The 27,091-nt window shown below is 38.1% G+C and overlaps 1 protein-coding gene across 1 annotated transcript in view; it reads left to right on the top strand.

Moving 5' to 3' along the window:
• tbc1d10ab (TBC1 domain family, member 10Ab) overlaps window positions 1-27,091 on the top strand; it is a 61,803-nt gene that overhangs the window by 21,967 nt on the left and 12,745 nt on the right. The window contains exons 2-6 of the mRNA XM_048611364.1: window positions 911-1,010; window positions 14,975-15,082; window positions 16,635-16,741; window positions 17,740-17,854; window positions 23,477-23,542. Coding sequence (XP_048467321.1) covers window positions 911-1,010; window positions 14,975-15,082; window positions 16,635-16,741; window positions 17,740-17,854; window positions 23,477-23,542 — 496 coding nt within the window. The remainder of the gene's footprint in view (window positions 1-910; window positions 1,011-14,974; window positions 15,083-16,634; window positions 16,742-17,739; window positions 17,855-23,476; window positions 23,543-27,091) is intronic.

Below are 27,091 nucleotides of genomic sequence, written 5' to 3'. Positions count from 1 at the left end.
TATCCTATCTACCTGGGATTCCACTGTCAAGGAAGTATGAACCTGCACACCAAGGACTTTGTTTCAGCAACACTCCCCAGGACCTTACCATTAAGTGTATAATCTTGCCCTGATTTGCCTTTCCAAAATGCAGCACCTCGCATTTATCTAAATTGAACTCCATCTGCCATTTCTTGACCCTTTGGTTCATCTGATCAAGATCCTGTTGTACTTTGAGGTAGCCTTCTTTGCTGTCCACTACACCTCCAATTTTAGTGTCAATCTGCAAACTTATTAACCGTACATCCTATGTTCATGTACAAGTTATTTACGTAAATGACGAAAAGCATTGGATCCAGCACCAATCCTTGTCACACCACTGGTCACAAGCCTCCAGTCTGAAAAGCGACACTCCAACACCACTCACTGCCTTCTACCTTTTGAGTCAGTTCTGTATCCAAATGGCTAGTTCTTCCTGCATTCCATCTGATCTAACCTTGCTAACCAGTCTACCATGAGGAACCTTGTCGAATGCCTTGCTGAAGTCCACATAGATCATGTTTACTGCTCTGCCTTGGATGAGAAGTATAGTAAAAGTTTTTTTTTTTTTTTTTTGAGCAGCTACAATTTATTGTATTTCACAGATTAAGCTTTTTAAGGAGTACAATGTCTTGGCCCACAGATTTGCTTGAGTCTGCTATTTTATTTGACTGCTTCAGACATTGTTTGTTTTTAATAGTATTGCTCCCTTTCCTATTTTGGGTGTAATACATGCTTTTGTCTGGTTTTTGTGATCTCCATAATCTCATTAAGACTAAGCAGCTGATGTTCGTATAAAAACGTCAAAAAATGAGCATTCAAAGTACAGTGCTTTCAATTTTATTACTGAGCTTTCAACCTTTAAAAGTAATCTGGAAATTTATTTTTCCAGGCAACATGAAGTACCACCTGAGGTATTGCGGCAACGAGAATCCAAGTGGCTGGACATGTTGAACAACTGGGACAAATGGATGGCAAAAAAGTACAAGAAGGTAAGACTGACATGACAAGAAAACTGTATAATTGCTGACAAAGCAGTAAATTAGTAAAACTTTTTCTAACTGAAGATTTACCCAATATCACTTCACGTTTTCGCAGTTGAAAGAAATTTATACATAAATCAGTGCACCATAAGTTGCACGTTAATACTGGGAGATTATCACTTCTTGCAATCTAAAAATGAAAAGACATAGCACTCCAATTTGGGGAGAAGAGCCACCAGAATTGTTGCCTAGCAATAGTTAAATATTGATTGAAAGTAATATTATTTACACCAGATGTATAACTTGGCCAAAGTTTAGCCCTTGTAACCATGGTTACTCTGCAGCAGTCAAAGAATGGAAGAATTCCCAACATTCTTGACATTCTAAATCAAATTTTCTTTTTAAAATTTGTTGATCTGTTTTGTAATTGAATCATATAAAGCAACTTGCTATAGCTTTACAGTTGGACCTGTTGTTGATTTTTAAATAAAAACAAAGAATAGCAGACGTTTGAGAAACTCGGCAGGTCTGGCTGACCCTTCACGGGTGACTGGACTTGCAATGTTAACTCTGCTTCTGTCTACAGATGCTGCTGCCACAACTGCTAAGTTTCTCCAAAACTTTTTATTTATATTTCTGTTTAAAGACACATTTGTCTACAAGAGTTTTGGTTTAAATGGTCCAGCATTGCTGTTTTATTAATATGCAGTAATAAGTATTAGAAGAAATTTATGCAGTCAGTACGTTGTTATCTTCAGTACTGAGCAAGCTGCCTTTAAAGCATTCAAGTATTCTCTAGCCTAATTTCTGTCAACAATAGTTTCTTCTGTAGCTTGCGAGATTTCAGTGGCTGGTTGAGCACATGCCAGTTTTTATTTTTGCTACTTGGTAACCACCTTCAGATTAAAAAGCTGCTGTAAAGTGTTGAAACGTTCCCCCGTTATCTACCATTTCTTGGCTTATCTACTTATTGGAGTTTATTTTAATTGTTGATATCTGTCACACCTCCTCTCTTTGAGAGGACGTTCAGAGTATGTTTCGTCTAGTCTTTATAAATCTGTCTCAACGTATTTGTTACATCAACTGCAAGAATCTGTTTCAAGTGCAGTTTTTCTCCCTGATGGGCCAGTTTTACACACAGTATGGCATTGAGCCACGGAGACTGGAAGGATATTTTATGGTTCAGGCTCTTCAAAATGATTTCTGTTAACTGTTTTGATACCACTTCCTGTGAGTAGTGGTGCTTGATTCCTTTTACACGTAGAATAGATTGGATGATTAACCATTGTCCGAGTATCTTGCATAGTGAATTTTCAATAGTATTAGGTAAATTTATCAAGTACTCTAGAATGAAGAGGGTCACTGCAAATTTATTTGTACATGTTAAAATAATACAGTATTAGCAGAAAGTACAACTATATATATTTAAATATCCAAAATATTTTTGCTTTGCTTTGATACCACCCTTCCTTCTGTTCTATGACAAACTTCATTAAACTGAAGTCGTCTTTTATTAAGACATGAAAATGGTGTTTCAATATTGCAATTTTTCAAATATTCTTTCATGGTATATGGTCATCATTTGGTGCCTATCACTAATTGCTCTTGAGAGGGTAGTGTTAATCCATCTAATGGAACCATTGCAGTCACAGAAGAGCATGCTCTTGATCCTCATTTTAAGGTCAGGAATTTTGTGTCTTGCATGTGTAATCATCTTTCACCAGCATCACTCTCCTCCACGATTGATTGAAATTCACTAGACTGTCTTCACCTATTAGCTTACTTTCTCCAACTTGATATGCTTCAATTCATTGGGTTGCCCTGTCTGATATATAATACTTGTCATGTAACTTTATCAGTTGTTGCAGCAAGACTGATATTATTATACAGGATCTAGAGGAAAGCTGTTACTGTCAGGAAAAAAAACTTTAGTTTGTAAAACGGATGTTGGTTTTGAACATGAAAATGAGCAATTGTAAAGTCTGGTTAATGAGCTTTTGTTCAGCTAGACTGAAGTCAAATAACTTATTCTCAACTAAGAAGCTACAGAAACAATTGAAAAGCCAGTGACATTACAGAAACCAAGAGTGTACGCAAATTTAAAATGTTTGGGTTAAAATGCAGTATAAGCCATTGAACAAAATGGCAAAACAACCTGTTCCCTTTAATGATCAAATATCTTGTCTAGCTGGATAGCTTAACAAAAACTTGGAAACATTTGCCTGTTTTTTTTAAAAATTTGTTCATGGCATGTGGGCATTGTGCTTGAGTCAGCATTAATTCCCATCCTTATTTACCTTTGAAGATGGTGGTGAACTGCCTCTGAACTGCTGCAGTAGTCCTTAATTATCTCAATCAGAAATACCCTTTCCATAATCTTGCATCTTGACAAGTCTAATCTGACATTTAAAACAAATAAGCCTGATTTTTGATTTTAACTAGGTTATAACCACTTTTTAAAAATAATTACTGGTACGAGATTAAGTTGATACTTTATTCGGGCATGATGTTCAATATCTAGCCTCGCCTACATTAACAAATCTCAACTGGATACTGAATAGACGCCAAATATTAGACGCTAAATATCTGCAGGTATAAAATAGCAAAACATACTGGAAATATTTTGTTCTGGCAGCACCTGAGTCAGAAATGGTGTTAACCTTTCAGGTCTGTGATCTTTTAGTAGAACTGGGAAAGAAATAGATTTTGAGCAAGTGAGAACAGATAGGATGGATTAAAGAACCTGAGAGGAGGGATGTCCTCGGATGAATCACCAATTGTTGACTCCTTTTCTACTCGGATTCTCACAAACCTGTGTTCCCTTGCCCTGTTTCGTAAAAGCACAGCGATCTGAATTGCGAATTCTTGGGTTTTTTTTTCTCTCTCTCTGCTGGCTCACCAGCTCATTTCCAGTATTTGTTGTCTTTATTTCTTATTTCCAGCGTCTGCAGTAAGTTCATGGTAAAGTTACCTAAAAGTAACCTGCTTCAACAACTTTTAGAATTATGCAGGTGTGTTGAAGTCAGACTTGGTACTGACTGTTTGTTTGAAAAAGGTTATTGGCATTTAACTGCAGGCTCATGTTAATAGGTGAACTAACCAGGGCAAAATGATTGTAAAATTGTGTTCCTGTTTGAACTACTATCTTTAGAAAACAAAGCTATAAAAGTGCAGGTCTAGAAATCTACAGTTGAGATAAGAGTAGATCACTGGAGCTGGCATGTGTTTGCTTTTCTGTTGCATTCCATTGGAAAGCAGAATCCAAAGCAGTGGAGCCTAGATAGTGATTTTGAGTAACATATGTAGTGTTTCCTTGCATTTTAAGGCAATATCAATACCCATGAATACTTTCTCTTCCAAATTATATTATTTCATTTCCTTGAATGTTTTGAGTTTCAGTTGTTCAGATAGTTTTACTGTTTAAGAACATTGTGGATCCTGAGAATGGGAAGAATTTAACAGCTTTTACTCAGTTTATACTTTTTTCTTTAGCACTCCATTGATTGTAGCTTTACAGAATTTATTGTAAGGTCAAAGTACTTCCGCTTAAATGGATTTTCCTTTTGATCAGGGAAGGGAGAAGTTAAAAATTTGTTTTTCTGCAAATAACGCTTGAGGAAATGAGGGGGTGTGTGGTTTAAAAATGGCCAAACTGCCTCAAATTGAGCAATCTTTCTTGAAAATTGGCTGTATATAATGTAATGAGACAGTGCAGTCTGTATTCTGCCTTGTTAAAGCCAATTAAATGCCATGGAAAATAACTATTTTCTGGTGGTTATTTGTCCACTAGACAGGAAATACTCTGTATTACATATTTTCTTTCAGCTGTGTCTCGGAATTCTTGGTTCTAGCTTCTATGTGTATAGATCAGTCCTTCTCAAAGTGGAGTCAGGACCTCAGGTGGGGTTGCAAACTGGAACTTTGGGATTGAAAGCTCTGTGGTAGCAATGGTGACCTCCACTCCCACTACCTCTTGCAGATTTTCTCTTCCCTACCTGTGTCTCAGTTGAGAAACTTCAATTCTTGAAGTGGGGTCACAACAGAAGTTTGGGAAGCCTTTATTATATCAAGGTTCTATCTAGGTGAGCACTGTCCATTAGCTGCCACCTTTTTTTAATCATTGAACCTAGGAAGCAACTCCTTTTAAATGGTCTAGATTAGTTTTTAAGACCACAGAATGCAAACAGTTTAGTCAGTTTTGTTCATATGCTAAAATCAGCTGCCTAATTCCAATGGCACTTATGTAGATCACTTTTTCACAATTTATCTGGGTATGGGGTGTAAACTGAGAGATTTTTCTGGCTCCATTTTCATTTTGTCCAGTCTAGAATTGCACGACTAGTAGCTGACCACTTTTGGAGTCCAGAATGCCTATCGAGATTAGAATTAAATTTCATAAGGTAGTTCAGAGGCTCCCCCGAATCTCTTACAGTACACAAGAGGCCCTTTGTCCCATTGAGATTGACAAAACTACTCTAAATCCACACTAATCCCACTTACCAGCACTAGGACCATAGCCTTGAATGTTGGTGCAGATTCATAGTTCTTGTATAAACGTACAAGTACATATTTTGAAATGCCTTTAGTATTAATAGGGTTAATTTTTCATGTGCAGTAATAACAATCTATATATCATCTTTAAATTAATAAGTCAAGGTGATTCGCAGAAATGTTATAAATGTTACATAAATGATGATACCCACAAGGAGGCATTATACTAGTTGACCAAAAGTTTGGCCAAATATGTATCTTTTATGGAAAGTGCAATATAGAGGCATTACTGAGATGGGGGCTAGGTAACTGTAGGCCCTGCTACTACTGATTTTAAATTATTAGTCAACGACCCTGAGAAAGCGAGGCTTAGATTAACTCTGATATCCTGGAGAGTTGTAGGCTTGGACAAAAATGCAGTCCTGGGGGGAGCAAGCCCATAGGGGGATTTGAAAATAAGGATGAGAATAAAGATGCTTGATTAGGAGCTAATGGCCTGAGAGTGCAAGGCTGGTGGGTGAACAGGACTTGCTGTGAGTTATGACATAGACACGAGACATGAGGATGAGCTCAAGTTTATGCAGGGTGCAATGTGGGAAATTAACCTGGAGTACACTGGAATAGTCCAATCTGGAGGTAACAAAGGCATGATTGAGGGTTCTGACTAATGTGTAAATTGGAAAATGTACAACAGCCACAGCCATATGAGCCTGCCATTTCGATCTGCTATTTTGAACAATTTTTGAATGCAGTTGGATTGAAGTTGTTCAAAAGTTCATATTGTGGTATTGGGTCATTGAGAGCAAGTACAGTTATCGCACCCTCTCTCTTTCAGATTAACTGCTGTTTGTGAGGATCAGTATCTTTTCATGTTCTAAAGTTCTAGCAATGTTTTTTGAATTGTCAAAATGGGTGGTTCCACTTTATTGTTGGAATTTCACACTTCAGTTAATCTAGACTTGGAACTGGTTTTCTGCCCACCACTTCAGGAAAGATAGGAATCTCTGGGTAAATTGCTTTTCTGTTTTTGTGAAACTTGCAGTCTGGTTTGGCATATTTCAAATAAACATTTGGGGCATACTTTCTAAATCGTTTTCCTTCCTGAGTAATTGTTCTGGCATGGTTAAACACAAAAACTGCCTTTAAACTGTGATTGGATTTCATTCTTAAGTCATTTTAAAGGGAATTTGCAGATAATTTAAAAATGATTTAACAGGTTGAAATCTTGTAAATTTCTTCAGTTTTTTGCGGGAATGTTGGCTGTTCACTGCTAAAGGTTGTGGTTGGCAACATTTGTTGATAGATATTTAATACTAACTAGAAGCTAGGAGTTGGATCGTGGAAGTGATCAGACTTACAAATTTTGAAAGGAAAGGTAAGATGCTCAAGTAAGAGCTTTGTGGGAGGAAGAGTGCATTGTGACTTAATGTTTATGATGACTTGAAAACCAGCATGGCACTTAAATGGGGGTAGAATTGCAGAACTTAGTGGTATAAAGGGAGGTGGTGCATAAAAGGTTAGTACAAAGGAGGGGAGATGATGATGTGGTGGTAACGTTACCAGAGCTATTAGTTCAGAAGTCTACGCTGATGCTCTGGGAGTCATGGCAGCTGGTGGAATTTAAATTCCGTTAAAATCTGGAATTGAAAATGAATCTCAGTAATGGTGACCATGGAAGTACCATTATAAAGACTCGTTTCACTAATGCTCTTTCAGAAAAGAAATCTCAGGTGTGGCCTACATGTGACCCATGATGCACAGCAATGTGCTTGATTCCTAACTGCCCTGCGCAATGCCAAGCAAGTTACTCGTTCAAGGGCATTTATGGATGGGCAGAAAATGCAAACAAAGTTAAAAGGTACTGCGATTGGTTAGGAAGGTTAACTGGTCTGGTGGTTATTGCAAAATGAGTGGAGTATAAAAGTAGGAAAGTTGTACAAGGCCTTGGAGAAGCCAGATCTGGAGTACTGTCCAACTTTGTACCGTACAGCTTTGGTCTTTGGGTACAGTTCTGTTAGAAGCAGTTCAGAGAAACAATGTTTATGCTAATCATTTCAAGGGCATGAAACTAAATGTTAGCTAGTTATGGTGCACGAAGGACCGTAGGCATCTCCTCCTCTACTAGAGAGCTTATAATTTGAGGGATGCCATTCCACATCAAGATTGATGTAGGGCAGTGTAGTGAATAAGATAGCAGACTTCTTGACAACATGGACAGACTGGAGATGTGGCCAGGTGTATGTTAAATGCAATTTTGCATTGAAGTGTGAAATTATTTACTTGGGAGGTATGACATTGAATAAAATCGCAGAATCCTTTTGTTGCAGAAAGAGGCTGTTGGGCCAATCGAGTCCGCACCGACCCTCCAAAGAGAATCCCACCCAGATCCAGACCCAGTCCCCTACTCTATCACTGCAACCCCGCATTTATCATGGCTAATCCACCTACCCTACACATCTCTGGGCACGAAGATGATGCTAAATTGTCCAATCCACCTAACCTGCTCATCTTTGAACTGTGCGGGAAAATGGAGCACTCGGCAGAAACCCACACAGACATGAGAATATACAAACTCCACACATACAGTTACCTGAAAATGGAAGCAAATCTGGGTCCCTGGTGCTGTGAGGTAGCAGTGGTAGATGCTAAGCCATTGTGCTGTGTGAAGCAGCAGTGTGGTCTTACGTGGTGCTATTTTAAGCCACCTAGGTAATACGATTCTAGTAGATGTTTATTACCGGATCAGTTGGTTTCCAAACAGGAAACTGGCTTGATCGATCATGACTGTTGGTTTTGGTTTTAATTAAGTGGTTGCTTGCCGAACCTTAAGTGCACAATGCTGCAGATTTCTGTTTAACAACAAAATGAATGTTGATTTCAAAAGTGGTGAAGAAAAATGGAATAATTCTAACTGTCTACTTATAATACAAATTCAAATATTATAAAACCAGTATAATCCCATTAATCCCTAAACACTCCTTTTTATAAAGCGAAAAGAAATAAAACCGCTTTTATGTTGCCAAAATACCCTGGTATGGTACTCATAACATCACTTGCATAATACTCACACCAGAATCCCTGTATCTAAAGCCTCAAAGTTTAAGTTATTTAGGATTTCAGTTTTTAAACTGGAATTGTGGTAATGGTCTTCCTGAAGATTTCTTTCACATGAGTTACACTGTATTTGGCTTAAATAACCACTTGCAGGTTTTTTAATCCGATCTGGAACCGATATTAGCTCTTATTTGTGATGATATAACTCAGCAAAACCTTTTTCTTCTCAAAGCACTGCTCTACATAGCTATCATGTTCCTAGGTCTTTGTAGGACTGAAACACTATCCTAAGCTAAAAATGAAACTAAAGTTTCTCTTACTCATCCAAAAGCACCTATACCAAGTTTAAAAAGTTTCCAAAAATCTGACGTACTTTTTTGAGGCCCATTATTTACCATGCTGGGTTGCAAAAGATCTTAAATAAAAGTCCATTAGTGCACAAATACATCCACTCTGCAGCCAGGCTTTGGAACTATTTTTAAGTGAAATCACCATGGTTACAGAAATACTACATCAAAAGAGAAACATTACACGTAATTCAGAATGTTCTCTTTCTGTCTGGCTCTCATCTCAAACTGTGCCCCGTCAACTTCATGTGTATCTAAATGCCAATGCTTACTCCATTGTAGAGGCAAAAGACCCAGTTATGTTAGGAGCTTGAGACTGTAGCCAACAGCATCCTCAAGTCACAACACATTTTATCTCTGGAAGATTTCAATGCAAGAATGGAAGCAGACTACTAGAAATGACCCTCCTGCCTCAGACTTCATGCCTTTGGAAAGATGAATGAGAACGGACAGAGACTACTTGAACTATGCTGCACTACAAGCTTTGTAACTAACACCATTGTGGACACACTAAGCCATGCGGTGCTCTAGAGATATCTAACTTTGGGCCATTGGCACCAGCTGAATCAGATCATCACTAGCCATGACCCTGAGTAGCAAGGTCTAGGCAATCCACTTCCAGGTTTGTGTATCGACACTGCAGAGAACCAGTCTGAGATACAAGAAGCAGCTGGCAGTTAAAGAAATAAATGCTGGTATTGAGGGAGTCACTGGGGGAAGTATCTGCTGTAGACGGTCTGGAATGGGGAACGAGATGTGTGACGACACTCTGACTTTAAGAGGTGTATTTTGTCCTGTTTTTTTTTTTTTGTGAAGAAAGATTGAGACAAAGGTGCTTGGCAATCTGCTCCAAAGTCAATAAAGTAAATGGCTTGTGAGGGTTTGAGTTTTTAAAGTTGGAACAGTAGAAGTGGCTTGAATGGCTGGAGCCAAGTTCCCGCAGAACCAGGATTTTTTAGCTTTTCAGTAGCAATTGCTGGGGTCTTGAAGCTGCGAAACATATCTCCCTGCTACTCTGTCTGAGTTTTCTCTTGATGTTTTCAGTCTGGAATGGAGAATTGCATGTGGGACAATTTATTTTACTAAATAGTCTTGCCGAGGATGTGTTTACGGGATGTTACTATATTGGAATCGTTACTATTTAGTAGTAAAGTAATCTGTATTTTGGATGAGTTTTCCAGTAAAGTTATTCTAATTTCTTTTATTGTCTTTTAAGCATACTGTATGAATAAAGTGTGTTTGCTTCAACACTGGTAGTTTGATCAATATATTGCATCCAGAACACAATGCCTGGCAGTTGCCTTTAAAATAAGAAAAAGTTAGGGTCTGCACTATTCTCTTCGTATATTTTGAGGGGGTTTGGTCTGGCCCATAACAGATGTCATCTTTTGCTGACGGAAGAATGGGAATTTGTAGCTGCCTTTAGGCAACGTGGATGTGGGGCTGGGGATTGCAGGGTTTGTTCCAGGATGGGGAGAGGTTGCTACAAGATGGGTTGGGAATGGTGGTAGGAGGAGAGGGGTGGCTACAACAGTTGGATAAGGTGAAGAAGGAGGTTGTAGGAAGAGAAGAGAGTACTGTTTTAAACCTGTCAACAAGGGAATCTTGAGCTATGTGGGATCCAGGAGCTGCTGTAATTGTGGAAATAATCTAGTGGATCAGACGGTAATGAACATGGTTAAGATTTAAATTTAACAGTTGATGTGGCTAGATCCAAGATGTAGTAAATAAGGTTGTAACTGCCTAATTAAAATCCTCCAGGTTTATGCAAGTCCAATGGAAATACATTAGCAGTGATCTCAAGTCTCTGGAAAGTGTGTTTAGGGTGATAGATTTTTGTGTAGAATATTGTCAGTATTTTGGGGGGGAAAGTCTTCTAACTCAATTGTGATTCTGCAAAAGTCCATCCCGTTGAATCAATGCTTATGGGTTGATGGTCTTTTTCTCAAACAAGAAATGTCTAAGTCCTTTCAAAATTGAAATAGTTTAAATGGTGCCAAAAGCCTATATTTGTACAGCAAACTAAAATAGCTCAATTACAATCACTTTGTCCTCCTTGAAATTCCTCCCAGCCTCCTGCTTTCCAGCAACCATCAATGCTTAACCACACCAATGATGCATGCACAAAATACTGTGGCGTCTAGGAACTTAACAGTTTTTTGTGTGTTGTGGCTTTAAGTTTAACGGAGAGTTCATAATTGAGGATATTGATGAATTCTAATTCTGCATCTGTATGAGTGCCAACACATGTACATGAGATATTGTAACTAAATGACTTTAACACCCAATAAATGAGCTAGTAAGAATGAAAAAGCCACCAATATGCCAACATAATGGGTGTGGTCAGCTGTAATGGGCAAGATGGAGGCTTTTAAATAGAGTCATAGAATCCTCAGTGTGGAAGCAAGCCATTTGGCCCACCATGTCCACACTGACCCTCAGAGCATTTCACCCAGACTCCCCCAGCCTATCCCTCTAACCCTGCATTATCCCATGGCTAATCCATCTAACCTACACATCCCTGGACACCATGGGCAATCTAGCATGACCAATCCACCTAACTTGCGCATCTTTGGATCGTAGGAGGAAACTGGAGCACCCAGAGCAAACTCACGCAGACACTGGGAGAAAGTGCAAATTCCATACAGACAGTCGCTAAAGGGTGGAATTGAACTTGGGTCCTTGGTGCTGTGAGGCAGCAGTGCTAACCACTGTACCATCGTGCTGCCCCGAATCTGCAGAAGAGTTCACCAGTATTGTGCTGTGGCATCCACACGCTAATTTAGCACTTAATTTTTTTTTAAATTTAATTTGTTTCCAATCAACCTGTTCAGAGATGTTATTGCCCATCTCTGGAGCAGGTGGGACTTTATCCCTGGACCAAGGTACCCAGGTTCGGGATGCTACCATTGCACTACAAGATGGGGCCCCTTTAGCACTTTTTAATTGTTGCTGTCATTATGCCTTTGGGTAACCGCAGAGAGCATCTAATTGTATGGAAAGCTGTTGAACCCTGCTCACCATTGTATTCCATGATGTGGACGTGCTGGTGTAGTACTGGAGTGGATAAGGTCACACGACACCAGGTTGTAGTCCATCAGGTTTATTTGAAATCACAAGCTTTTGGAGCATTGTCCTTTTGTCAGGTGAAGTGAGAGAGAAGGACACAGGCACAGAATTCATAGCCAGAGAGTTCAATGGGTAGAGAGATCAAAAGATCATACAAATGGCGTGAGTGGACTGTCAAGAGGCTGAATAATGGATCTCTGCAGGTCAGATCAAGAGTGTCAGATGGTATGAGTAAACTGTCAACAGCTGAATAACAAGCGAAGGGATTGCCTATATTCTGATTTAAATGAAGCCGAGATAATTACAAGAAGTTAAATATATGGTGGTGCTGGAGACAAACCAACTGACTGTAGTAACATGATAGGTATGAGAGTCGCATGCAGAGGATCTGACCAAAGTAATAAGTAATCCAAAACTGTACGAACTAATTATGGTAAAGAGATCATACAATTTATCAAGGTGATGATATCAAAACAGGACAGTAAAGAAGATTTTGCAGATCCAGAACAGTGTGGTGGGGTCACTTGTAGTGCAGCATGAATCCAAGATCACGGTTGGGGCAGCCCTCATAAGTAGGGAACTTGGCTATCAGTTTCTGCTCTATTCTGCGTTTTCAGTGTATCTTGAAGGCTGAGTCATGTCATATTGGCAAGACCATACGGATGATGCGACAATGGATGAATGGACACTGGGCACCAATTGCCAGGTGGGAATGTTCCCTCCCAGTTGGGGAACACTTGAATGGTCGAGCACGTTCAGCTTCCGATTTTTGGGTAAGCATTCTCCAAGGTGGCCTTCGAGATAGATGCACAACAATGCAGAATCGCTGGGCAGAAACTGATAGCCAAATTCCCTACCCATGAAGATGGCCTCAACTGTGATCTTGGGTTCATCTCATGCTACATGTGACCCCACCAACAAAAACAAAGTTACTGGAAAAGCTCAGCAGGTCTGGCAGCATCTGTGAAGGAAGAACATCAGAGTTAATGTTTTGGGTTAACGGAGTTGTGAGGAACAGTCACCAGACCCGAATGTTAACGCTGTTTTTTTTTCCTTCATGGATGCTACCAGACCTGCTGAGCTTTTCCAGGGATTTCATTTTTTTGTTTTTCTTTTTGTTCCAGATTTACAGCATCTGCAGTTTTTTCATTTTTTTTTAATGTGACCCCACCATCCTGTTCTGTATCTGTAAAATCTTCCTTACCGTACTGTTTTGACACTCCCACCTTGACACATTATGATCTTTCTATCTTAATTAGTTTGTACAGTTTTGGACTACTTATTACTTTCTTTAGACCCTCAGCATGCTTCAGAGGAAGAGTCACCAGATCTGATTTCTCTCCACAGACGCTGCCAGACCTGCTGAACTCTTCCAGCAATTTGTTTTATAATCTGATTTACAGTATCTGCAGTTCGTTCTTATTTTTGTTATTCCAGTTGTTTGGCTTGTGTCCAGCACCACCTTTTTTATTTTTTAATTTTTTTGTAATTATCTCTCTGCCTCATTTAATCTGATTATAGGTCATCCCTTTGCTTGTCATTCAGCTGTTGACACTTTACTCACACCATCTGGCGCTCTTGATCCCACCTGTGGAGACCTATAATTCAGCCTGTCGAAGTTCCACTCTCTCCATTTGTATTATCTTTTGATTTCTCTGCCTATGAATTCTGTGCCTGTGTGCTTCTCTCTCATTTCATCGCACGAAGGGGCCACGCTCCGAAAGCTTCGGATTTCAAATAAACCTGTTGGATTATAACCTGGTGTAGTCTGATTTCTGACATCCTATTCCAGACAAAGGTGTGTTAAATCCTCATCAACATGTTATTTTACATTGGCAACTAGCGTTCCATACTGAGAAATGCCTTCAGCAAATAGACAGTCTGTTTCATGCCCATTATGAAATCTAAGGCCCAAAATACCTAAACTGGGGTTGATGGATGGGTAATGCATATCATGGTAGGACAGTATCAGTGGAAATGTTGTAGAACAAGTTACAATCGGTCTCCTCCTTTTGCTATTGTTGCTGAATTCTGTTGGAAGAAATGAGGCATGTCTTCTGTGCAGGCATTGTCAAAAGAATCAAAATGAACTGAATGATGTCCAACAGAAACTCAAACTAATTACTTTTGTCACTAAGTGCCAACGTGATGTAGTTATTGTTTGAAGGACATGATTCGTGCTTTCTAATGTGGAAGATCTAATTCTGGCAGAAATAGGATTCAACTATTTCAAATGCCAGACAATAAATAATAGAATTTTAACCATTTTGAATCACGTCATGTTGCTTGTCGTTGACTCATCATGATATGTCAAGAACTGTAAGGAAACAACAGCACCCAAGCCCTCCCTCTCCTCACACCCTGACCAGTCATTCTAACTAAGGTATTGAAAGAAATCTCAGATGACACAGTGGATGAGTTGTACAAAAATTTACTTGTGTACCTTGAGCTAGTAGGGCTACCAGACTTAAAATCAAATTATTAGAAAGTTAACTTGAAAAAATTTGTAAGCCTTAAGCTGTTTGAATTAAAGTAGCATGGGCAAGAATTTGGGGGAGGCGATTGACTTGTGGTATTATGCTGGACTGTTAATGTAGAGACCCAGTAAATGTTCTGGGAACCATGGTAGATGGTGGAATTTGAATTCAATAAGAAAAAAATCTGGAATTAAGGGTCTAATGATTATGAAATCATTGTCGATTGTCAGAAAAACCATCTGGTTCACTAATGTCCTTTTAGGGAAGGAAACTGCCATCCTTACCTGGTCTGGCCTGCATGTGACTCCAGACCCATAGCAATGTGGTTGGCTCTGAGTAATTAGGGATGGGCAATAAATGCTGGTCTAGCCAGTGAGACGCTCATCCCGTGAATGAATAAAACAAAAATCAAAATTGTCCTCATTTCACTTCGAAGTTAATCAGTTAAAATGTTATGAGATGGTTTTTTGAAGAACATTTATTATCATTGAAGAAAATTTAAATTGTATTAGCATTTCTTGGTTCTCTCTCATAGGTAAAACTCCGATGTCAGAAAGGAATTCCACCTTCACTGCGAGGACGAGCTTGGCAGTATTTGTCAGGAAGTAAAGTAAAAATGGAACAGAACCATGGGAAATTTGATGTGAGTATAAATCAAAGTACACATACTATGGCTGTTATTAAAATATTAATGTTAGGAAGTAGATTGCACCATTGATGCTGTTTCATTTTACTTTCTCTCCATTGCTTTCCTCTTGATGAACTTGACATTTTTTGCTTGAGTAAGCCTCCAAAGGTGCCTCAATCACCTCGCCTGACTGATATTTGATTAGCAGTGACTGCTTGTAAACTGTCCACCAGTGAAGCACTTGACATGTGTATCCTACTAGCAGTCAGTCCTGAATGAGGACCCATTTTTGTTTTTCCTTCCTTTTAAACCAATTTATTGGCAGCACCATTCCTGTCGAGGCAGTACTGAGCTACACAGGATCCAGGAGCTGCTATATTTGGGGGTTAGGGGCTAAAAATGTGGTTGATCCTGCTATAATGAGCATGGTCAAAATTTAAATTTAACAATTGACATATCAAGATCCAAGATGCAGTAAATAGGGTTGTAACTTCCTAGTTAAAATACTCCAGGTTTGTGCATGTCCAATGGAAATGCATTAGCAGTGACCTCAAGCCTGCAGAACATGTGTATAGCGTGATAGACAGTGGCCAGGGTAAAAATCTGAGTGATCCTGACTGTTGCAACTCTGGCAACCCAATTTACCTTAAGCTGAGCTTCTGATCCCAACGTCAAACCATACTCTTCTTTCTTTAAAAAAAAAACAAAATAACTGCGGATGTTGGAAATCAGAAACAAAAACAGAAATTGTTGGAAAAGATTAGCAGGCCTGGCAGCATCTTCAGTCCTGAGGAAGGATCACCAGACCCGAAGCGTTAACTCTGATTTCTGTCCACAGATGCTGCCAGACCTGTTGAGCTTTTCCAGCAATTTGTTTTTGCTCCTTATTATTAATTTCTTAACGTGCCCGTCTCCCCTCGTTGCTTCAGCTTATCCGTTGAAATCTTAATCTGTACCTTTTAACTCATTCCACTCATTTGACAATTTGACTTAATTCTTGTTTTCAAATCCTTCCAAGGTCTGTCTTCACCTTATCTTTGTAACCTTCTTTAGTTTTTTCAACTCTGAAATATTTGTGCTTTTCTAATTCTAGCCTATTCCTGATTTTTAATTCCTTCTTCATTGGTGGTTGTGCCTTCCGTTATGTAGGCCCCAAACTTTAGCATTCCCTTCCTACACCTCATTATCTCTCTCTCATCTGTAATGCACTGTTTAAAATCTGCTTCTTTGACAAAGCATTTGGCCATTTGACTTAATATCTCCATCAGTGGCTCAGCATCGTACTTTGTTTTATAATGCTCCTGATATTTGCTGTGGGATATTCGTTTCTGTTAATGGCACTATATAAATCCTTGTGTTGTCTTATCCCATAATGGACAAAAGAATGGTAAAATAGTGTAGATCTTGCATTTCTCTGTTAAGTAATCTGTTTAAAAGCAATTATATTTGTTCTAAATAATTTGACTGAAATGTTGATAATATATATTGGTTGCAATTGAGAGAACCTGACACCACTACTCTATCAAAATGATTATTAAAGCCTGGTTATAATGGTTGTTTTCCATAGGAAATGGATCAGTCACCTGGAGATCCAACATGGCTCGATGTAATTGAAAGAGATCTGCATCGTCAATTTCCTTTTCATGAGATGTTTATTGCAAGAGGAGGCCATGGGTAAACTTTTTTGCTTTATGTATTTTAACTTTTTAAAAGATGTAAAACACAACGCTTTTTGTGATCCATTAGTCCACCCTCCAAAAGATCTACGCTTTTCTGGTTCTGGACGTAGGACAAAGTTTAAAAAATTTATTTAACTATTTCCTATGTAATGCTATAAATTCTATAATCAGGAATGATAGTTCATGTAAACAGATTCGCTGGAGTGAAGCGAGGCAATTCCTTATCAAGCTGCACCAAGTGGAAGGATGCAAGGTTGGTTCTTGAAAAGAGATTCTAATAAAGAACAAGGAAATATTTCTGGCATTGTACCATATTACTATACTCGCACCTATTTAATTACATTTCTGAATGCTTTTTTGACATTGTGTTTCTTTTAGTGCTGCTGAATCATCTCATTCTCACTTTAGTCATAGGACTGTGGGTTCAAACCACATTCTGAAATTTGGCTGTAACGTAGCAACACGCTTCACTGCAGGTCCAAGAAAGAAGAAAAATTCTTCTGTTTGTCTTTCATGATCTTGATGCCCCATTAATACATTTTGCTTACCTAGTTTAAGGTTCAGTAACTCATCAAGCTAGTTGTTTCACCAAGCTTTGAGGAATATAACTAGTATTTCCTGCTCAAAATTAGGTAGAATTTTTTTGTGATTTTTTTTGTGATTTTTTTTTTTTAAAAAAGTCCATTTGTCTGAAGGATTTCATTTTACTTTATTTAAAATTGGGGACAATGATTGTAATGCACAACTTTAATAGGAACTCTGTGGGAATCTTTGTGGATCCAGGTAATGTTTATTTAACTTGGCAGGTATCAATTTATACAGCCTGAGAAATTGAGGCAGTCACTTTTCAATGTTGGCTTTTTTTTTCCTGAAAACAGGAGCATTTAATCTATGGAACTTTACACTGAGGAAGACCAGATCTAAATGTCCAAGAAATGTTTTTGCCTAGTTTTTTTTTTTGTCCTCAAAATTGTTTTTTTTGGTTTATCCCAGGCAACAAGACCTCTATAGAGTTTTAAAAGCATACACCATTTACCGGCCAGAGGAGGGATACTGTCAGGCACAGGCTCCAATCGCTGCTGTCCTCCTGATGCACATGCCTGCTGAGGTAATTGAATTGCATATTTAATGTCAATGTTTAATACCAATTTGGAAAATCTGTTTGGAGAAAATTTTATGTTCTGAGTGTTTAAAAATACATGCAAAATAAGGAAGCTCTATAATAACGAGGTATGTTGTAAACCAACACTTCCTTACAGGGGAGGAAGGAGAAAGGGAAAAATCAGAAGTGGAGCTGCTTGCTCAGAAGCGTCAACCTCTTAACATGTGACCTAGTTGACTGGTGCCATTGTATGTCTCTGGGAAGAGAAGTAAATTTTAAAGAATTGAGGAGAAAGTGTTTTAAATTTTAAAAAAAAAAAAAATCACTATGCCCATTCTTTCCGGAAGATAGCGATTCATTCTTGTATAAAATTATACCGATGGCAGCCTTCTATTAACATGTTAAACTGCCACTGTAACTTCTTTGGATATGAAGCTGTATTTAGTTGCTGGTATTGCTTATTGTCTGTTTAAATTTAGGTTACACTTCATTAGGTTTGCTCACGTTTAACACTCCATAAACAGTAGCAAATTGCTATTTATCTGTTTGGTGTATGAATTAATACATGAATTAAATTAACTAGTGAAGAACCACCATTTTATATGAAAGCAAATTAAATTTCACTCCTCTAAGATCTATCCAATAGCAGTCATACTGGAGCAATTTAATATTTTTTTGGACCATTATTTCATGGGTCTTTTTTACCTATCTTGATTTGACTACTTTAAGGTCAAATTCTCATGGTTCTGTTAAATCTTTAAAAGTAGTCCTTTCACAACATGGTTGAAACTTTGTGTATAAAATTCTTTTGTATCCGTGACTACTTTAATAAATGTTTTTCTTTACCTTGATCGTCTTGCCTTCATCCAAAAAATAAATTAGACCTGCAGTTGAGTTTTCTACTCTACTTGCAATGCTCCTCTTTTGTCCATTTGCATTATTACTTGGCAATGTGTGCCTCCTTTGTAGGGAGATATGAGTAACTTTAATTTTAAAATAATTTGGAATAACTGTATATAAGCAATGGTTAGACTATAATGCAGAACTGTGTTTAGTTCTGGACACTTTTTCAGAATGACATTGGTTAGACAAGGAGTATGACATTCTTTTATTATCTTTTCTCTATAGGTTAAAATATGAGGAAGGATTACACAAATTAGGTTAGGTTTTCTTGATATTTCATGGAACTGCTGGGGTAAATGGATGAGGACTATTTTGCTGGTAGATGGTCTGAATTGTCTAGCAGACAGGCCTTTCTGGAAACAGCATGTAAGACGAGAGAGATAAATTGAATTATTTTTACTGTCCTTTGAAACAAAGGTGTTTTTTTCTGCTCCTGTGATGCTGCTTGGCCTGCTGTGTACATCCAGCTCTGCACCTTGTTGTCTTTTTAAAATTTCATTTTCTTACTTTCTTTATTCTTTTAGGCAGGAAAAAAAGCAATGATGTGTTTCCACAAACCCTGTTGTGAGGTCCAAATTAAAAATTATCTAGTACATTCTTTTTAGGGTTAAAACCAAGTAAGGTTTTTACAGCATTTGAAACCCTAGGGAATGGTATTTGCAACCTGCGTGCATCAAGGCAAGGTTAGAATCTCTACAGTGTGGAAGCAGGCCATTTGGCCCATTTGAGTCCACACTGATCCTCCAAAGAACATCACATCCCACCGAAACCCAACCCCTTATCCTGTGCCTGTAACCCTGCATTTCCCATGGCTAATCTGCTAAGCTTACGCATCTTTGTACTGTGGGAGGAAACCCACGCAAACCCTAGGAGAATGTGCAGACTCCACACACAGTCATCTGAGGGTGGAATCAAACTCTGGTCCCTGGCGATAACCACTGAGCCGCTGTGCCACCCTAAATTATGAATTACTTAAAATCAAAAATATCAGAATTCACGTATGTTCGAGTCAAGTCTATCAATGACCAGTTGAGGTTCTTTCAGTTGGCTGTTCACAGAAGTCACATTTGCAGGAACTTGGATGCAGTCAAATTGATGAAGGTGTGGAAGTTGTAAGCTTTGAATTCCTTCCTTTTGCAGCAGGGTCAGTTTTCTTTTCAGGAACACAAGCTTTGAGTTGAAATCTAAGACAAGTATTTGGCTATCATGGAGCTGCTTACTTTGTCAATTTTAATAATACCTGAAGAGCAAGTCAAACACTGAAGGTGATTTCAAACAAACCAGTTTTTTTCATGTGATTGGGTCCTTGGGTTTAGCCACGCTCTCTAAGGTGAGATTTGGTGTCCTAGCCAAAACTTAGTGTTTTGGGCACATAACTGGAGTTATTAGCATCAAGTCAAGCAATAATGAGTTCAGTGGACTCGTGCTAAGAACGGCTGAGTGAGACATCCTCTCTGCTAGTCCATTTGTATTGGCTTGGCTGCAATGTTCATACAAAAAAGTGTTACATTTCAAGAGGACGATGTAACCTTTCACCTTCTGGTAATTATTGGCCAGAACTTCTGTAGAAACTGTGGTTGATTGACATCATGTGATCACGTCATCTATGTTGTCAATGCAATAAAGTGTCCATTTTTAAGTAAATTCAAGCAAGTGAACACTATTTTAAACAATTTAAGATCTCACTCTTCTTGACCTCTTGGCATTACAATGCATTAGAGGATGGAAATTTGATTCATCTTGGTGAAAGTAAGATAAACAAATGGAGAAAAACACTGTTGAGAGTACACTGTAGGCCCCTTAACAGCAGTTATACTGTAGGACAGAATAAATCGGATGAGTGCATGAAAAAATGGTAGTACCTTAATCATGGGTGACTTTAATCTTCTGTAGATTGGGGATTATCAATTTGACAAGGTAGCCACGTGGATGAGTTCATAGTGTATTTAGGAATGCTTTGTATTGTGGATCCAACCAGGAATCGGGCTTATTTTAGATATATAATGTGTAATGAGACAAGTTTAACAAATTATTTCAGTAAGGGATTCACTAGAAAACAGTGACTAAAACATTAGAATTTAGTTTGTGTGTGAGAAACTTGGGTCTTAAACAATTGCTAAACTTAAGTGAGGGTAATTAGAAAAGAATGAGGGCAGAGTTGGCTGGAGTGGACTAGGAAAGGAGTTTAGCAGAAAAATTGCTGGAGTGTATTTTAATTTTAAAAACTTAATGACCTTTATAGTACAAAATATATGCCAGTGAGGAAGGATTCTAGAAAGAGAATAAACTGACCGTGGCTAACAAAGTTTTTTGTTTGTATATTTTCTTTCAATTTGATTATAATGTGGTAAAACTTCTGGCTAAACTGGAGGATTGGGAATATTTTAAAATCCGCGAAAAGATGATCAAGCAAAATGGAGGGAAAAAAGGGTAAATTAGCAAATAATATAGAAATAGACAGCAGAAGCTTCCTTCCATATAAAGAGAAAGAGGCCAAAGTGAACATGAGCCTCTTAGAGTGAAGCTGAGGAAATAATAATGGAGAACCGTGAAATTGCTGAGGAAATGAATAAATACTTTGCATCAGGTTTGCTGTAGGAGATGTTAATAGTATTCCAAAATCAGTAAATAATCAAGGCGCAAAAGTGGAAGAGGAAATTATTTCCATAACTATCACTAAAGAAAAAGTACCAGGGAAATCAATGGGGCTGAAGGCTGAAAATGCTATGTGGAATTGGTGGGTTGAATCCTAGAATATTAAATAGATATACTGGTAGTGATCTGCCAAGAATCCTTAAATTCTGGAAAAGTCTGAGGATTGGAAAATTACTATTATCCTTCAAAGAGTGAAGGAGACAAAAAAAGCTAATTTTAGGCATATTAGCATAATGTCTGTTATTGGGTAAATGTTAATCTATTATAAAGAATGTAAACAGAGTATTTAGAAATATAATCAAACAGTATAGCTTCTTGAAAGGACAATCTTACCTGACAGCTTTAGTACAGTTCTTTCAGTAGGTAATAAGCTGGATAGATGAGGGTGACCCAGTAGTTGTAATATTTTTGGATTTCCAAAAGGGGTTTAATAAGACCCTGCAGAAACTTCAAGGAAGAGTCCATGGTTTTGGGATAGTCAATTGGCCTAACTAATAGACAGAGTTAGGGTTGAGAGGTATTTTCACATTAGCAGTTTGTAATTAGTGGGATTGCCAAAGGGATCAGTAGGACCACAGTTATTTACAGCTTAATGTCTTGAATAAGAGAAGTGAATGTGCAATTGCTAAGTTTGTGAATGACACAAAACTAGAAAGGCAAGTAGTGAGAATGACCAAAGATATTCAGGAGAATATTGATAGGTTAAATGAGTGGGCAAAAACATGGCGGATGCATTATTGTGGGAAAATGTGAAGCTATGCGTTTTGGCAGGAAGAATAGAGGAGCTGAATATTATTTAAATGGAGAAAACTGCAGCGCAGATTTGGGGGTCCTTGTGCATGAATCACAATGCTAACATACAAGTTCTACAGGATATGGGAAGGTGAGGAAGGCAGGAAAGTTAGCCTTTATTTCGAAGGGAATGGAGATTAAAAATAGGGAAGTCATGCTAAAAGAATATGTGGCATTGTTAGACTGAATAAAACTGGAGAAAATTCAACAGGTTTGGCAGCATCTGTGAAGCAAACATGTTAAAATTACAGTCCGATATGACACATTTTCAGAATTGACCACACGGTACAACACTGCGAGTGTTTGTTTTTCTTTATTATACACTGCCATTGGATGTAGTCAGAACATTAACTTGGTTGATCCTGGGTATGGTGGCATTTTCTTATGAGAGTTTGAAAAGGTTGGACCTGTACTCATTGGAGTTGAGAAGAATAAGCGGAGACCTTATTTAAATATATCACATTCTTGGGTAGCTTGATGGGGTATATGTGGAGAGGTTGTTTCTCCTTGTGGAAGCATCTAGAATCAGAGGTCATAACGAGTGATCTCCCAATCTGAGATTAAGAATTTGTTCTGAGGATAGCAAGTCTGTGGAAATCTTTATCACAGAGGGCTGCAGTGTCTGGGTCGTTAGGTTTATTCAAGACTGAGACTGATTTTTAATCAGTGGGGGAATGAAGGGTTATGTGGATAAGGCAAGAAAGTGAAGTTGATGATTCAGATTGCCCATGATCTTAGTGAATTGTGGAGCGGATTCTGGCTGAATGACTGACTGACTGCTTGTGTTCTATGGTCTTCTACTCGTAGCACATGATGCTTGGTCAGTGGCTAATTTTAAGACTGATATTTTTGTTCATAAGTGATATTGCTCAATAAGGGACAATGGTATATAGAGAGAGATCATAGATCAGGCATTATTCTTGTTGGATGATGAAACCAATTTAGAGGTAATGACCTAATTGTAAATTCTGAAAAGCAGCCATTGAATAATCTATTTATCACCTTTTTTTAATTAACCTGTTCTAGAAATTGTCATTTTGTATCCTGGTTCAAAATTGGAAGCTTTTGAACACCCTGTTGTATGAATCTTAAAGTCTGACCTGGTAGATTCCAGTCCAGGAGAATATTTCATAAACTGATAAATATCTTAATTTGCTAGATGTCAAAATATGATGTCAGCAAACAGCATTGTTCAGTGTCTGTTTTTTTTTTTTTTTACTGTATCACTGCTAGTCTTCCCTGTTGTGAACACTTCTAATACTGTTCTTTGTTTCACAGCAAGCTTTTTGGTGTCTCGTTCAGATATGTGAAAAGTATCTTCCAGGATATTACAGTGCTGGATTGGTGAGTTTTGAAGCCTTCTAATAAGACCTAGTAACATTAGAAATGGCTACAAAGTCAGGACTGTCAACCATAGTTACAGCATTTTGAGTTTGCAGTGGAAACAAATCTGCAATGTCATCGTTTATGCACAATGATAGGTTTATTTCTAGTTATTCACTACATTTGGTTGAATGAGTGTCAATATAGTTGTACAATACCCCTTTAACTTTTTAAAATATAAATCAGGTAGGAAAGTATGAGCAATAATATCGTCTTCGGGAACGATGCTATAAATGTTACAATTTTTTCAGAGCTCAATAGCTTTCTTAAAAACAAAATTACACTTGGCTCTAACGATGATATAAGATTTTACATTTTCCATTTTCCATTGTAATAAAAGATCAAATACACTATTGGCTAAACATTATTAGTAAGCAACTTACACTGTCAAACCATAAAACAGCCAACTACTTTTAGCATAACCAAAAAGAGTTCACATATATTTTACTCTCTGTTAAATAGACATTCAATTCCCATACACAGTCCAAGGTGATTAATTCAAGAGGTTTACTTCTGTTCTTTTTCTGTCTCAGCCTGGGAACTTCTAACGCTGAGAAAGACGATTCTCAGATTTGGTCTTCCTCCAGCACAAGCAAAGTGAATCTTCCAGCCTTGTTTTATTTCTGATGAATTGGGTGTTTTCAATTCAAGTGTTGACTACCAGCTCCTGCATGGTGACCCGTTGTCTTGCTGTGTAGCTTCTCTCCCTGTCTGGGATCCTGATGTACTGCATGTTTGAAATTTTTTAGGGGTATCTTGGCTCCCTTGCCCTAAGCCCATCTCCATGGCGGTGTGAATCACATGGATCTTGTATACCAGTAGAAATGCTGATTCAGTTATCCTTGGGATCACAAAACATTTTACCTTGGAACTTGATGGTCAGTTTAAAGCATAATTCAAGAATCTTGGCTATTTTCTATGATGGAGTTTCAGTCTTTCCACAAGCTAGCATACAGACTGTTGGCATAATTTACAAGGGTAAGTAGCTTGCACCACCTTTCCAGTAAAACAATCTGCCCAACCCCCTCCCCAAAATCTCTAGCAATCAAACTATCCAGGCTTGTTGTCAGAGTTCAGAGCAGGCCACACCCCCAATCTATTTTATCTTAAATTGAAGACACCATTTCAAATCAGAAAAATCTTAAACCTCAAGGTTGGAACGTCTTAGGAATTTTAAGGCATTTGGTTTTGAGCAGTTATATGCTGAATAATTCACAAGTGCAAGATCTGTTTCTGCCAATCACTTCTGGTTTGAATTCACTAATGTACTTGTTGATTGTTCTTTTTCACATCTTTTTTTAAAATGGAGCAGCAGGATTTAGGTGTAGGTATTACATGGCGTTTTGTTTTGTTTTTAAGAAATGGCACAACTTTCATACAACTAAATTCAAATTTGGTTTATTGAAGAATTAGAAGACAATGTTTCTTTAAAAAACCCTTCAAAAATGTGTTATTTTGGTTCAAAATTTTGTTTTATCATAGAGAAGGACGCTCATGAGGGCATGAAAGCAGATCTAGCTAAATTGAACAGTTAAATTAGTTTAAGGGATAGTTCAAGAGCTATACAGTGGCAGACATTTTAAGGGATGGTTCAGAATGGGAGGTCGGTTAGCTCAGTTGGCTAGATGGCTAGTTTCTGATGCAGAGTGATGGCAACAGTCAGGATTCAATTCTGCACTGGCTGAGGTCTTTCCTCTCAAACTCTCCCCTTGCCTGGGCTATGGTGAACTTCAGGTTAAACCACTACCAGTCATGTCTCTTTAATGAGAGAGCAATCTGATGGTCCTGTGAAACAATAGCTACTTTACCTTTCACTTGAGAATATAGAGTAGTTACATTCTAACAAAAGTGCCCAGGGGGCGACCCAAAATGTAGTTATAAACAATGGAGGCTTGTAAAGAGGAAGCACATCATTACACAGAGTGGCAAGTTTGAAAATTGAATAAAATATAAAAAGCAGCAGAGTCACTCAATGATTGAAGGAAAATTTAAGGCTACACGAGAAAGTTAACTAGAAATATGAAAAATGCCAGTAAGAGTTTCTACAGATATTTGAAAAGAGGAGTTGTCAGAGTGAGCATTGGTCCTGCAGAAAGTGAGTCTGGGAATTAGAAATTGGGAAATAGTACCAGAGAAGTGTTACTAGTTAGCGCTGTAAACAGACAATTCCCCAAGTCCTGATGGAGATTATCCTAGGGCCTTAAAGTAAATGAATAATGTGAGTGTTCATGCATTGTTTTCAATTTTCTAAACTTTCTTTGATTCAGGGTCGGTTCCATTTAGAATGGGGGGGGAGAAATAGTGACTGAACTCCATTATTCAAAAAGGGAGGGAAACTGAAATGCTTTTTAGGCAGATGGTGAATCAGGTTGTCGCGAATAGGAAAGTATGTTGAGTAAGTAGCCAGATCAGTCTCACTCTTGATGGACAGTGGAGAAGACTTGAGGGCCTGAGTGACCTAATCCTGATCTTAATTTGCATGTTTGTATCGAACAGTTCCATTGAACACATTTGGTAATATTGATTTGCATGTTTGCATTTTCAGTGTTATTTGCAAAGCTATTACCACAATATGTGCATTTTACCAGCTGAGTACAAGTTGGGTTCTTATTGTATCCCCCCAAAGTAGCAACTTGTAGACAAGCTTGCCACAAAGGACAAAGTTCAACCTTTAAACTTCTGCATATGAACACTTTTATGTTCCATCACAAGGTTTCACTGTTCGGTTTAGACCAAGTCTGTCAAATGTACTTGCTGAAAACGGATGCCTTTAGCCCCTATTTTGGCAGCTTCTCAGTTTTGCTATTTTCCATTGTGCGGGAGCTTAATTTCCTTTCGCACTTTGACAGTAACAGTGCCATTCTTGCTTCTGTTGACAAAATTTTCTTCAATTCATGTTATGTACAGTAATATTGTATGAATCTAGAGTACTGCCTGGGTTGCAAATAAAGCTCAATAAGGGAAGTTCCATATATAGTTGTCTGGATGCAGAGTAGCTATTAGATATTTCTAAACCACAGATAATTACCATATTTTACACCTTGTTATTACAGAAAATGCCACACAGCTTGCTAATGAAACCCAAAGCAATCATTTATTGGATTTTATCTTTGTTAAATCATAGGTTCACATGTTTGTTTTGCATGTTGCTGACACTGCAGAGGACAAGTGTACCTGATTTTGTTTTTGTAGTAGGGTTACAAACTACACTCTGTGCTGGAAAAGGTTAAATATAAATGCATATTTTAAATGCCTAGTCTCATTACAAAAGTTTTATATCTAGATTATCATGACTGCAGTTTATTTCATCTACCATCTGTACTTAGGTATAATTCCATCTGATTTATATTCTTCTTTTTGCCCATTTTCTGACACCGCTTCTATGTTGTGCAATTCCATAAGTGTTGATTGCTCTTCTCAGCCAGTGACTACACTTAATGCATGCATGTTTTTAGGTGCAAAAACAGAAGTTGCTGGAACAGCTCAGCAGGTCTGGCAGCATCAGTGAAG

Source organism: Rhincodon typus, chromosome 24 (assembly GCF_021869965.1).
Source record: "Rhincodon typus isolate 14 chromosome 24, sRhiTyp1.1, whole genome shotgun sequence".
Classification (NCBI taxonomy): domain Eukaryota; kingdom Metazoa; phylum Chordata; class Chondrichthyes; order Orectolobiformes; family Rhincodontidae; genus Rhincodon; species Rhincodon typus.
The sequence above is the reverse complement of the archived record's forward strand: the minus strand, read 5'-3'. Positions and strand labels throughout refer to the sequence as shown.